Below are 15,231 nucleotides of genomic sequence, written 5' to 3'. Positions count from 1 at the left end.
CTGTTATATATGTAAGTAAAGTGTATGTATTACATACAAGTAATTATGTAAAAACATTTGAGCCATGCCATGACAAAACAAACATAATGGGTTTGCGACCAGCATGGATCCAGACCAGCCTGCGCATCTGTGCAGTCTGATCAGGATCCATGCTGTTCGCTATCAGTTTCTCTACTTGTTATAGGGTTTGTAAGCGAACAGCATGGATCCTGATCAGACTGCGCGGATGCGCAGGCTGGTCTGGATCCATGCTGGTCGGAAACGCAGAAAGTTGGTTTTGTCATGGCCCGGGACATTTATATTATCACTGACTACTTTAATGATGTTTCCCAAGTCTGTTTGAACTTAATTTTTGAGTTCTGACAACACTTACCCTCCTGTACTTTTGTAATGGACTTGACCTGCTTTCAGTTTGGAGCTGTCCATTTTTCTGTGTAGGGATTTCAATTTCAAAATATACAAAAACTGAGCAACTGTATAGAACCAGGTCATACTGCAGGCAGTCTAAGCTGGACAGATTCTTTACTGGTGTTCGTTTGCAATTGTCACGGTGTAATAGTTAGGTTAAATAGAGTTGGATGAGCTGCAGATTGATATTCTGAGGGTTTCGAATTCCGGTGAGGATGCACATTTTTCTTTCCCTAGGCACAATTAGCACAAGTATTGTTTTAGAAATCAAGACCAAATGCAACAATAACTTTATATCATTATGGTCATGATTTGAGCCGCGTCATGACAAAACCAACATAATGGGTTTACGACCTGAGCATGGATCCAGACCAGCCTGTGCATCCGTGCAGTCTGATCAGGATCCATGTTGTTCGCTTACAAATCCTATTACAAGTAGAGAAACTGATAGCGGACAGTTGGTTTTGTCATGACGCGGCTCATTTTTGAAATATGAGAAAGAGATACATGTACTTTTTTTTCTTTCAGAGATGTAAAAATAGATGTTCCGGATAAGTATGGATTCTCTCCCTTGATGCAGGCATCAGTGAAAGGTTATGAGAGGTCAGTAGATAATGATAAACTTTCTCCAGAATTTAGAATATTTTGGGTTTTCAAGCTAATCTGGGGGTACAAACAAACATTTACAGTTACAGCTTCAAAAATAAGTGCATCACTTCGGGTTGACTAATCTATTGTGACCTGTAGTGCACTGTGCAGCTATAACAGTAAAAGTTTATTTCTACCGAGGGATTAGCTTGGAAAAACCCACATTTGCAGAGTGCTGGATAACATCTATTTCTCATTGATCATTTTTCTCTTTATTCGAATATAGTACATTGACTTGTGGAATTTTCACATGTTTGGGGGCATTCTTTTCTGTCTGAAAATATTGATATTGAAAAATATTTACAATGTTTTATTGAATCAATATTATATGTTAGCAATTTCAGATCTGGTTTTAATTAAATGTTTTTGTTGCATGCAAGTTATTGAATCGACATTGCTAATATAACAACTGTGCTATGATTAAAAAGAATTCAAATACATGAAATGTTGATTTTTTTACACCAGAGCATAACTTGAAAAAACTACCATTTGGAATTCAAAACAACTTCACACAATGGTCAAGCAAAATTAGGGGAAGTGCAGTGCACAAGAACCATAACTCTATCTAAAGTAATTACAGAGTTATTGCCCTTTGTAATTTATCCATTGCTTTCTTTTGTCCGGAGCATAACTTGAAGACCAGGTACTTTGGATTCTTTCCTGTGAGTAAGCTATCTAGCTAGCTTACAGAACATCAGTGATTCTACGCAGATGCCTGTTTGTCCTTGAAAATTACATGGAAGTGCATCTGAGGTCTTCCTCCACCAGTAAAGCTGGAAAGTTGCCATATGTCCTATACTGCATTGGTGCAACTTAAATCCCAACTAGAAAAGAGTAATAATTTATATATCACTCGTTATAATTGTTATTTATGAATGTTCATGTGTTTCAGTTGTGTTGAGCTGTTATTGAAACATGGTGCTGATGTTAATCTTAGGAATGATGCCGGGAAAACAGCGTAAGTAAAAACTTGATTCTCCTCTTGTAACAATGAAATCAGAGCAGTATTTACAACCACTTGCTCCTCCATGCTGTGGGTTTGAATCCCTACAGGAACTTTGAGTTCTTTCATGTGAGATAGCTATCCTGCTAGCTTGAATACGTTAATTCTAACATTATCCTGCCTTTAGTTTTACTACCAAGCACTGTCTGAGAAAAGAACTTTTCTAATGACAGCTCTTGTTATAAATTAGATTACGTTAATCCCTGCATGTTCGTATGACGCAACTAAATGGGTTGGTTCGAATAACTGTAGTCTATGCATCTCTTAACTCCAGCAGGTGAGGTGGTTCTGACCCCTGGAGTTGCTTAAGTTTGTAAGTTACTTACACACAAGGTGAGCCAACTTTTGGCACCATGTGACCTAAATTGTGCGCCAACAAACATCATTTTAAATTTTGCTAACCTTCAGCCTGCTTGAAACAAAAGTGATTAGCCTTTGTCACCCTTTCAAAGCCAAACCAGGCTGTATACGGTTAGTAGCTCAAAGTTTTTAAGCTTCTCTGTTTCGAAGAAAAATTCAAGCTATTATGATTGCTGTGGCGTCCTCATTTTGAAATACTTTTAATGTAGCCCATTATTCAAACATTTTGAAATTTATCATCATGAAACTTGGAATAGTTGTTTATCATGACACGGTGCAGTTGTTTAAGGAAGGGCATAATTCTGAAAGCAATATATTGGGGTATAATACCCCTTTTAATTTTTAATAGAATAGCATTAAGACTTTTATCGATTTTGATACTGAAGTCCTTTAAATGGACTGTTTCAAATTTGTTTCAAAGCTGGGTTTATTAAAATTTATTAAGAATTCTGTAGATTAACAAAATGTTTTTAAAAATATATTTTATTTCACCGACAGATTAATGCTGGCATGTTACGCAGGACAGTTAGAATGCGTGAAAATTTTAAGAAAATATGGTGCAAAATACGATGATTTTGATAGAGGTGGATCCGCCCCTATACACTGGGCCGTCGATGGTGGGTGTGTCAAACTTCTTGATTGGATGATAGAAGATGGAGCAGACGTAAATCTCAGAGATTTAAACTCATTGTGGACGCCATTAATTAGATGTGGTAAGAACAGTTTTTAGCTCGACTATTCGATAAGAATAAGTAGAGCTATTGCAGTCACCCGAGCGTCGGCGTCGGCGTAACCACTTATGTTAAAGTTTTTGTAATAGTTCAAATATTTTCAAAGTCCATTGACATATGGCTTTGAAACTTTGCACACTTGTTCACCATCATGACCCCAACCTGTAGACAGGAGGAGGTAACTCTATCAAGCATTTTGACAGAATTATGCCCCTTTTTCGACTTAGAATTTACGTTAAAGTTTTTGTAATAGTTCAAATATTTTCAAAGTCCATTGACATATGGCTTTGAAACTTTGCACACTTGTTCACCATCATGACCCCAACCTGTAGACAGGAGGAGGTAACTCTATCAAGTATTTTGACAGAATTATGCCCCTTTTTCGACTTAGAATTTACGTTAAAGTTTTTGTAATAGTTCAAATATTTTCAAAGTCCATTGACATATGGCTTTGAAACTTTGCACACTTGTTCACCATCATGACCCCAACCTGTAGACAGGAGGAGGTAACTCTATCAAGCATTTTGACAGAATTATGCCCCTTTTTCGACTTAGAATTTCCGTTAAAGTTTTTGTAATAGTTCTAATATTTTCAAAGTCCATAGACATATGGCTTTGAAACTTTGCACACTTGTTCAACATCATGACCCCAACCTGTAGACAGCAGGAGGTAACTCTATTAAGCATTTTGACAGAATTATGCCCCTTTTTCGACTTAGAATTTACGTTAAAGTTTTTGTAATAGTTCAAATATTTTCAAAGTCCATTGACATATGGCTTTGAAACTTTGCACACTTGTTCAACATCATGACCCCAACCTGTAAACAGGAGGAGGTAACTCTATCAAGCATTTTGACATAATTATGCCCCTTTTTCGACTTAGAATTTACGTTAAAGTTTTTGTAATAGTGCAAATATTTTCAAAGTCCATTGACATATGGCTTTGAAACTTTGCACACTTGTTCACCATCATGACCCCAACCTGTAAACAGGAGGAGGTAACTGTATCAGGCATTTTTTTTACTATCAAGCACTAAGAATAGTCGAGCATGCTGTCCTACCGACAGCTCTTGTTGAATGTTCTTTTGCTTGACTTTTTATCGAAGAAAAAAATAGAGAAGTATCGTTACAGTAATCCCTGCCTTCCAGTTGCGGTCCCCAAAACTTTAATGTTGATTATAACTTTTTAAGTTCTTGATGTATTGTCTTCATACTTGTCCACAACAACCTTTGGGACAAAATCTTCAAGTAGACCAAACTAAACTTGACCTTCATTCATAAATGACCTTGAAAAATTTTACTTCTTAATGCATACCAGACGGCTTTCAGGTGTGCACAAAGAAAAATAAAAGATAATTTTGGACAGAAAAACAAAACAAAAAAACAGAGCATGGAATGTGAAATATGCAACTTCAATAATTGAACTTTGAAATCTTGACATTGAGTAATAAATTAATGAATTTTTTATTCCTCTAACAGAGATAAATCTACAGCTTAATGAAAACATGAAATTTTAAGACCTTCAGAAGATTATTCAATGAATTTCTTTAAGAAAAAAACCCAACCAATTTATGTTGTGTTAGTTTTAGTGCTAGTTCTTGTACATTGTCTTTTTATGAGCCCATCAAATATTATGCAGACAACAATAATGATTTAGATAACATAGATAAATCAACATTCAGCATAGATTATACAACACATGTAGAAAATTTCACAGAGAACAAAACAAAAGTTACAAAATTATGCCGCTTTGAAAAAAAACAATGCTTCACTATGAGCCCCACCCCACTCAGATTACATAAAGTGACGCCAACAACCTCAGTCCAGTAACATTTCTTGAAATATGCACCTGCCTTTCAGATAAACCTAAGGGACCATGTCTTTTTTATACAAAACCAGTCAAGTTTAATATATCACGATAAATACAAGGCATAATAATGGAGTGCTTGCACGTTATATGACATCATTAAGTCAATAAGTTAAATGACATCAGCAAAATTACTTCTCTGTTTAATTGAGCTGTTTTGGATATTTTTATCATTTCTCTTTCTATTAGCATGTAAAATGGGAATGGATATTAAATTTTTCTTGCATTGTAAGTATAAAAAATGTATGGTTAATCCTTCAAATGATTTATAATTAATCACTCAGGCCTACTCAGGTTTTGGTGTTTATATTCCAGCCCATTTAAACTCGAATTGAACATTATTCTACAACAATGCACTCAAAAGTAAGATCTTTTTCCTAAATTAAGGCACTTTGGTATGATTTTTATAGAAATATAAACAAATATTCTACCAATTTGTGACAAAAGGCCGACTATATATAAATTTATACACTTTAAATTGTTATATTCCACTGTATTTTTATAATAAAGTGTTCAATGAAATATTTTGGAACTTGCTTTAATGGGTTCCAAGTGGAATATTGTCCCAATGTTACAGCACCTATATAAAAAAATATGTGTTCATTGAATTTTGAAGTGGTGTAAGTATTATGAAATGAGTTTTTTTCTATAAGAAATGTTACCTAATAAAATTTTTGAAGTACTATATAGTGCCAATATTTACATGTTGATATAAAGATAAAAGTTAAAAGCTGGCTGAGCCTTGACGTTATAAATTTGAACTCGAGTAGATTTGATATTGATTTGTGTGATAGAACAGAGCGGGTGGAGATCTCGTGCAGTTTGAAGTGGTATTAGGAACACTTCAGGTGTTGGATAGAATTCATGAGGGGATTTGTCACTACAATAAGATATTTCTTAGCCCTGTCTATAAAAAGAGAAAGGGAGAGGATTTCTGGTCTAGTTTTTGTAAATTCCGAAGCACATCAAAGGTTTCTTAAGATTTCTTCAAATATTTTCCATGTTTATTTTTGGCTAAGATTGTAATCTGTTTATTCACATTGAAAATTTCAGTTACTTAAACAAATGTTTGCTGGAAGATTATAGGGAAACAATGTTCATTATTCATCTTTATGATTAATGCTTGCGTATTTTGGTTATTTTACCAGGTCAGCAAGGGCAAATTACACAAATGCACACACATACATACATACATACATACATACATACATAAATACACTCACACACATCAAAAAAAATAATAATTGCATGTCTAAGGGGCAAATCATTTTGTTGTAGTATCTAGACCATAGACATCACAAACAGCATATTCTCTTTTTTTACACAATAAAAAGTTTGCATGCAGGTGTTCTTTAAATATTTAACAAATAATCAAATGTATTTGTGACCTAATTTAACATACGTCACAAACCAGACGGTTTAATGAAAAGTCCTGGACCTCCTCAGACATGACACCACTTAATTCTTATATTTTCAGCATCAGTGTCGGGTCATCGTGACATTGGTGTATCGTTGTTACAGAATCATGCGGATATAAATGCGCAGGATAGGGACGGGAAGACGGCACTGATGTTATCTATATTAAATGGCCATCAAGCTCTTCTTGAGGTTTTACTAAAAAAGAACGCAGATATAAAATTGAAAAATGAGGTAAAATATACTAAAATCAAGATTTCAAATAGGCGAAATAAAACTTGAATTGAAACAGTCTATTTAAAGTTTAAAGATGTACTATGCTTATCCACAAGTAAAATATTGTTATAGCAGTAATTTATTGAAATCTATGAAGTTCTCATAGAATCTGTCTAATTTGAATAAAAGAATTATTTAACTATGTATGAGAAGCCATGTTCCCTGTTACAGGTCAAGTAAAGTTGGTATTTTCTTTAAAAAAACTGCCAGTTTCTTTAATGACACGATATAAATTCATATTGCGATACTTACAGTGTGTAGAATTTTAAACATAACATTTATGCTTTGTGTGAAGTCAAAACATGTTTATCTAATTTTTTTTACAAAGACTGTGTAGCAATTATCAATATTTTCTAATATCAAACTTGAGCATAGTATATCTATAAGGTATTTGAATATTAAAATACAAAAATTTAGATACAAACAGTTTAGAGCCTTCTCAGCCTGTACAGATGGTCAATCACTTTTTGTTCTAGTGAGTTATGGGTTAAAGCAGATTATTGAAAAACAGAAAAAGTTCACAAATTAGAATGAGATGTGTTACATGAATAGATGGAAATTTGTACACAAATTATTTTTGTTGTTTTGTGACATAGGTCAAAATTGTGATTTGAAATTGTGCAGTTTAACTTATGGTATGACAACATCTTGTGGTAATTTGTAGTTTTTATTTAAAAGAAATAAAGGAGAAAGGAAAGTGATCTTATATGATTATAAAATATATTTTTTGTATATTTTCAGTATGGTAAAACAGCATATGACATGGCAGTTTCAATAGAAAAAAGGGTAAGAGCTTTATAATATGAAAGTGAAAAGTCCTAAAAAATGGTATTACTGTAAAATCATTATTATTCGCGGGGCGCGAATTTTCGTGGGTAGGTCAAACCACGAATATAAGATCACACGAAATTTTATCTCAACAAATACTTCTTGCCATGTCTCTATTCTATATATTACAAACATGCATCAGCGCTTTTCCGCCGATTTTTGTGTAATGAACGCCCAGAGGCAAGGATTAAATTTATTGACAAGCGCTGTGTGATACATAAAAATATGTACATGCGGTAAGTAAAATGCGCGGTGATTAAGTGTAAGATTAATTTGCATTAGGTTATTTATTTTATTTTTTTACAAGAAATTGAAAATCCACAAATTTATAAACCCACGAAAATGCCCGTTTTGATAAAACCACGAAATTTCATGCCGACTAATATAGGTGAATTCGCAGTATATTAGTTAATTTTCTTAATACATATACATGAAGGTAGGTTAGTGGATTGCACAGACTAAAAATTGAAATGAATATTGGAAGTGGTTTTCTTTTCTTTCTTTTTATTATGGGGGGTGGGCGGGGGGCATTATTTAGGGTGCTCAGAAGAGATGAGAATTTGTTAGAAAAAGTATGTTTAATGTTTGTAAGATTATAAAAGAAGAGGGATAATCCTAGGCATGAGTTTTGTGAATCAAAAAAGAATAAAAAAGAAAGAAAAATTCAAAAACAGCAAAACATAGGTTATTGATCAAGATACTCGTACATTGATCATTTTATATATATCTCTGCATGTTTACACTATACATGTGTATTTAACCACGATTATGATATTACGTTATTTTGGGTCATACTTGTAAATGATTTGGATTTTTAACCAGGTTTTCCAAAGGAAAAACTGGTTATTAGATTGAGGTATGTCGGCGGGTGGGCGGGCGTAAACAATTTCTTCTGTGCGCAACTCCTTCTACATTTCTCAACGGATTTTGACCAAACTTTCACAGAAGCTTTGTCATCAAGTGCCCTGGCTCATATTGTCAGAGTTTTGCGATTGGATAATATTTGACCTAATTATGGCCCTTTGTTTTTTTTCCTTATAAAGAATATATAGTGAACAATTTTTTCTGTGCCCAACTCCTCCTACATTTCTTAACGGATTTTGACCAAACTTTCACAGAAGCTTTGTCATCAAGTGCCCTGGGGCATATTGTCGTGGTTTAGAGATTGGATAATATTTGACGTAATTATGGCCCTTTGTTTTTTTTTCCTTATATAGAATATATAGTGAACAATTTCTTTCGTGCGCAACTCCTACTACATTTCTCAACGGATTTTGACCAAACTTTCTCAGAAACTTTGTCATCAAGTGCCCTGGCACATATTGTCGATGTTTTGCTATTGGATAATATTTGACCTAATTATGGCCCTTTGTTTTTTTTCCTTATACAGAATATATAGTGAACAATTTCTTTCGTGCACAACTCCTCCTACATTTCTCAACGGATTTTGACCAAACTTTCACAGAAGCTTTGTTATCAAGTGCCCTGGCACATATTATTGATGTTTTGCTATTGGATAATATTTGACCTAATTATGGCCCTTAGTTTTTTTTCCTTATACAGAATATATAGTGAACAATTTCTACCATGCGCAACTTCTCCTACATATCTCAACGGATTGTGACCAAACTTTCACAGAAGCTTTGTTATCAAGTGCCCTGGTGCATATTGTCGGGGTTTTGTGATTGGATAATATTTGACCTAATTATGACCCTTTGTTTTTTTTCCTTATACAGAATTATCAATATATAGTGAACAAATTCTTCTGTGCTGAACTCGTCCTACATTTCTCAACGGATTTTGTTCAAACTTTCACAGAAGCTTTGTTATCAAGTGCCCTGGTGCATATTGTCGGGGTTTTGTGATTGGATAATTTTTGCCCTTATTATAGCCCTTTGTTTTTTTCCTTATATAGAATATATAGTAAACACTTCTTCTGTGGCAATTCCTCCTACATTATTCATGTTTTACATTGCACATAGTTACATTGTTTGTTGCTTGTATTTGTATTTCAAATACAACATATTTATCTACAATGGTGATAATTGAAAACCTGGTTTCGTGGCATTGCCATGTTTCTTGTTTTCATTAGATTGTATTTGTACATGTGTTAAAAGCAATAGATATAGCAAAATATGTACAAATATACCTAGCATATGGAACGTTGTTCTACTCGGGTGCCAGTTAGTGCCTGAAATAATGTACAGAAGGGCACTTGATGTCTTCTCCCAACAGTTGAACTGAAAAGTCGTCGTATGACCTATACTGTGTTGGTGTGACATAAAACCCAACAATTAAAACATGTACAAATATTCAATCACTGTATTACAGTTGAAATGATCGGCAGGGTCACTGCTGGAATGTAACCTGACTCATCTAAGTGTATGTTACTGCATATTAACAAAGATAGAAGACAAGTCAATTTGTCTTGAAAGTAAAGTATTAAAAAATTCAAATAATTTGATTGGATATCTTTATTTTGTCATATATTTTTCAGAGAATATTGCGGACACTAACAGACCACATGGAGGCGAAGGGGATCAAGACCTAACACACGCAAATTACGATAAGACACATTCCACGATAATTCTTAATAATCATACATTCCAGTTAACATGTATATATCAAGTAGCGCTTGTTCATTTAGCAAACTTCCTACACAGTTGTTTGATATGTTAATACATTATATAAAGTCAACAATTCATAATGAATGGACATATCCAGTGAAAAAAGGTTGCCTGTGAGAAAAAGTAGAATGAATTTAAGACTATACATATATAGTTGTATATTTTCCTTCCACTTGTTTTTAGTATTTTTTTTTGACAAAGTCATTAAAAAAAGACCTTGATTATTAATCAACCCATAACCTGGAACCGAAGTGATAGTTACATGTACTTAAAACAATTCCGTCCAGTAATGAAGATTGCTATTTACATGTACTTAAAACAATTCCGTCCAGTAATGAAGATTGCTATTTACATGTACTTAAAACAATTCCGTCCAGTAATGAAGATTGCTATTTACATGTACTTAAAACAATTCCGTCCAGTAATGAAGATTGCTATTTACATGTACTTAAAACAATTCCGTCCAGTAATGAAGATTGCTATTTACATGTACTTAAAACAATTCCGTCCAGTAATGAAGATTGCTATTTACATGTACTTAAAACAATTCCGTCCAGTAATGAAGATTGCTATTTACATGTACTTAAAACAATTCCGTCCAGTAATGAAGATTGCTATTTACATGTACTTAAAACAATTCCGTCCAGTTATGAAGGTGGGTTGTTGTTTTTTTGCAATATATCAAGAGCAATATTTACATTTATTTTAAAATTTTCATAAAAAAATTGTTGTAAATTAATATTGTACATTATATTGTTAAATGTTTGACTGATAATTAAAATCTTATTTTTTGGTCATAAAATTCATCGTTGATTTACTTAAAGCTGTTAATGTATTGCTTTGTATAAACAAGTGTTATTTATACAGATTTAGGAAATCTTTAAAAATCAAATACCTCTGTAAGTTTGACTGCTTGAAAGAAATAGTTGTATCTATTAGAAAAGAAGAGTTGAAGAAAGTGGGTGCTTTTGGGCTGTTCTATCTATACAATTTTTTTTTTAATTATTATATTTCTACAAATTTCCTATTTTCACATGAATGTTAGTCACTAAGTGTTCAAGAGTTCAAAAACAGTTTCATACATTATCTATTTACATATTATCTCTATCAGATTTGAGCCGCGCCACGACAAAACCAACATAGTTGCATTCGCGCAGTCTGATCAGGATCCATGCTGTTCGCTATCAATTTCTCTACTTGTAATAGAGTTGGTAAGCAAACAGCATGGATCATGATCAGACTGCGCGGATGGGCAGGCTGGTCTGGATCCATGCTGGTCGCAAACGCACTATGTTGGTTTTGTCGTGACGCGTCTCATATGTGCTTTTATGTGTAATTTGCTTGCGATGAGGATTTTTTTCTCCCATATTTCTTTTTGCAAAACATATGACCTCTAGAGCTTTTAAATTCTTTATTTGCAATTATATTTATAATATATGTCTAAATGAAAAAAGAAATCTGCTTCATGATTACAACTCGAACCTTACAGACCCTCGGAATACCCATTCAGCAGCTTTGACCATTGAGTTACATTTTTGCTTTCACATTTTCCCCCTTTTATGGTGACAGTTGGATACACTTCGCAGAATACCGTAATTAAAGATTTCAATCACATAGATCTTTTGATTATATAATAGTATAGATTTATCTCACTCTTTGTGATTATTTTTTCATATTTATCAAAATATTGTGTTAAAGCAGCACGCCTCCAGATTCATGCTAATTTTCATAAAAAATTTGAAAATGTATTTGAATGTGTAATATTGTGAAGTAACCAAAAGGAAGCAATTTACACATTATCAATGGCGCTTTAAAAAACTAAGTAAATTACCAAAAAGTGGTTGAAATATGCATAAATAGCCCTAACTGCATTAGTAACGCAGTAGAGACATAGTTGTAAATACTGAAAAAATCAGTCATTAATCGCACATTACATGTTAAATATTACTTTAATCTTGAAACTTACTTTTCCTAACTTTTTAGTACATTTTTCTCAAGTTTGATTTTATTGAAATATTTTGACTCATCTGGAGGCATGTAGCTTTAAAGACACTTCATAATTTTTATTCTTTACTATATATTGTTATAGAATTGCAAATTTTTTTATCAATTCTAGGATTGTTAATTGTAATAGTAGGGGATATTTTTTAGAAAATGTTGTTTTAGGATAGGTACAGATGTACCTGAACTGGTACGAGTTATGGGGGAATGTTTCGCTAGCGGTAGGTTGAAGACTGTTTGTTGTCATCCATTTTATAGTATATTTAGTTTCTTTAACAGTTACAACATCTTGCATGACAAAGCAGTCATTAATGTTGTTCCTTCTATTTTAAGTGAATTGTTAAAGTTTTTCTAGCTCTTGGAACATTGAAAAATACTAAGGGAACATTGAAAAATACTAAGGAAATACAGTCATCTTTACCTATTCAAAAACTTATGTTGTCATCTTTGTTTCATATATTTAGTTGCTTTAACAGTTACGTCTGCTGGCATGACAAAGCAATCATAAATGTCATTCCTTCTATGTTAAATGACATATTAAATGTTTTTCTAGCTCTTGGAACATTAAAAAATACTAAATACATTTATCCCTACCTAATCATATTTATCTTCAACATCTCAAGAGATAATCAGGTTTTGTTTTTGTTTTTTTACGTCAACAACAAGGTCAGTGTCTTTTGATGTCATTTATAAAATGACATTAAAGGTTGTTTTACTTATGCTGCCAGTCAAAGTGATGTTTGAACTGGAATCTCCTTTTAAACAAAAATACTGTACTATTCTAAGTGAATGAATTCTTTAGAACATCAAACTGCAAAAAATTTCACATTTGCAAAAACTGTCTTCATCAAAATTGTACTAATGAGACGACTTGTTTATGTTATCATCTCAACTTTTTGTCATGAAAAATTGTTACGAATGTATCCTGTATAAGTGGGTTATTCAGCGTGTCGAAGAGTTAGCAAATTTGAAATTCCCAACAAATATTAGCGAATTGTGTAAGTGTAGAATTTAATGACAGGTTGGTTGATATTTACGGTAGGGGAAATTTTAGCGTTTTCATCAACTTGCAAAATTCGCCAGTATTTCTGCATCGCTAACGTAATGACTTATATCGTATTGTATAGAAGAGATACAAGTGCATAGTTTTTATATATATATATAAATAAAGTATATAAAGTATATATATATTTGGTAGATATAGAAAATGTTGTATGAATGTGCCAATGCTTTTATTTTCCGACAAAAAAAAATATGGTTATGGATATAGTTTTGGCATTTTCTGTTTGTTTGTCTGTCTGTCTGTCAGTCCATTTGTCTGTGCATATATGTTGTCAGTCAAGATCTATAGCTTAGAATTTCCCAGTTAAACTTATAGTGCTCCTTAATCAATATTAAGAAAATGTGTCTTCTGCCATTCTCTTTGTATCTGCCAAGAATTTCAAGAGTTATTGCCCTTGAATTGATGGAAAATTATGTTTTTTGTAGGGATTATCAAGTCATCAAATTTGCTTGTTTTCACTTTATTCTTTTATCAGCATGAAAAGTGGAATACTTGCTTACCATAACTTAGTGCAGTTGTTGTAGAAGGGGCATAATTCTGAAAGCTATAATTTATTATTTAGGTGTGCCCCTTTTTTAACTTAAATTTTTTGGTCAAATTTGGTTTCCCTTAACAGACGAGTGTTAACATTGCATGCAGTGCTCTTGTTTCTTTGATACAATAAATTAAAGTCTATTAAAATTGATTACAATTGTCTGGAAATTAAAGATAAGAAGCAAAAAGTACACACGATTCTTCTTCAGTATCATTAGTATCAGAATTGTTAGATGTTTGTTTTATTATATGTTTTTATGAATAAATGTTAAATTTTTAATGTATTTTGTAGTCTTGGTTTGATATCGACAACCTTTACCAACACTGCCACTAACACCCCAATAAGACTTATGCTCATTATTAGAACTAACTTATTGCTGTAGAGAAAGATAACTAAGGGGGGAATTATAACTAAGAACTAACAAAGGGGAAATAGTATCCGGGAAAATCATCCATCTTTTACAGGTGATTCACTAAATTGCCCATTACATATACAAGAAGTCCAGATAATAAACATGTCCAATAAATGTTGTTTTTTTTGTCTGATGGATTTTAAGTCATTCCAATAAAGTTTCTACTTTTTTGGTGGAGGAATACTTAAGGTGACCAAAGACTAGACTAATTTTGGTGCATGGTCAGTGGTGGACACTGTAGGGCTTAAACTTGAGATAGTTGAAGACCACAGATGCGCAGCCAAGTTCATCATTTTAAGCAAAAGGATTGTGTAAACCATTGCTTTCCGCAAATTTGCTGAATAGCTTTCCCATATGAGATAAAATGGACTACCCTTGAAACAAGATTTTAATTTTAGATTAAAAAGTTGATTCCAGTGTGGCTACCTCATCATTGGTAATAAAGTAAGTTACATTGACACTGTTATAAAGGTCATATGACCGTTTTCCAGCTTTATTAATGGAGGAAGATGGCAGGTGCCCTTCAGTGCACTATTTCATACAGAGTAAAGCCAACATTTAAGAAGATAGCTGGATAATAATGAATATAACACACACTTGGTCTTCTCAGTTTTGGCCATCAATTACATGTATTTTATTAATATATCTTAAAGTAATAGCAATAATATGTCACCAAAATATAATAAACAAGCAATTGTCATAGTATTGCAAGCAATCCATAAGTCCCCTACCGGATAGAACCCCATCAGCATTCTGAAGGGCCATTGGCCATTCACTAATGAGTAAATTTTTCTCTATTTTAAGTAAATTTGTTGGAAATGTTCTTTAAAAGTGATCACAGGAAAAAGTTTTTATGAACAGACAGACAGACGGACTGAAGGACACTCTAAAGTTAATATTTGAAACATCCCTGTTACCAAAATATAACATTTTAAAAAGCAAAATTCTTAAAGAGGAGATAACTCTGGAATTAAAGATGCAATTTCATAAAAAGTTTCAGCTCTTTTTGACTTATCACAAATATTGTTATATTTGCCATGTTTTAAGCCTATTTGT

The 15,231-nt window shown here is 32.9% G+C and overlaps 1 protein-coding gene across 2 annotated transcripts in view; it reads left to right on the top strand.

Moving 5' to 3' along the window:
* The window catches only part of LOC132749440 (fibronectin type 3 and ankyrin repeat domains protein 1-like), a 53,369-nt gene extending 39,323 nt beyond the window's left edge, over positions 1 to 14,046 (top strand). For both annotated transcript variants that reach the window (XM_060739183.1, XM_060739172.1), the window contains 6 exons: positions 937 to 1,011; positions 1,949 to 2,014; positions 2,918 to 3,132; positions 6,495 to 6,667; positions 7,451 to 7,495; positions 10,035 to 14,046. In XM_060739183.1, the coding sequence (XP_060595166.1) occupies positions 937 to 1,011; positions 1,949 to 2,014; positions 2,918 to 3,132; positions 6,495 to 6,667; positions 7,451 to 7,495; positions 10,035 to 10,088 (628 nt within the window). In that variant the 3' untranslated portion in view covers positions 10,089 to 14,046. The remainder of the gene's footprint in view (positions 1 to 936; positions 1,012 to 1,948; positions 2,015 to 2,917; positions 3,133 to 6,494; positions 6,668 to 7,450; positions 7,496 to 10,034) is intronic.
* The last annotated feature ends 1,185 nt before the right edge of the window (positions 14,047 to 15,231 follow it).

Source organism: Ruditapes philippinarum, unplaced genomic scaffold (genome assembly GCF_026571515.1).
Source record: "Ruditapes philippinarum isolate M1 unplaced genomic scaffold, ASM2657151v2 ctg1508_1_1_1_1, whole genome shotgun sequence".
Classification (NCBI taxonomy): Eukaryota; Metazoa; Mollusca; class Bivalvia; order Venerida; family Veneridae; genus Ruditapes; species Ruditapes philippinarum.
This window is presented reverse-complemented; position numbering and strand designations above follow the sequence as displayed.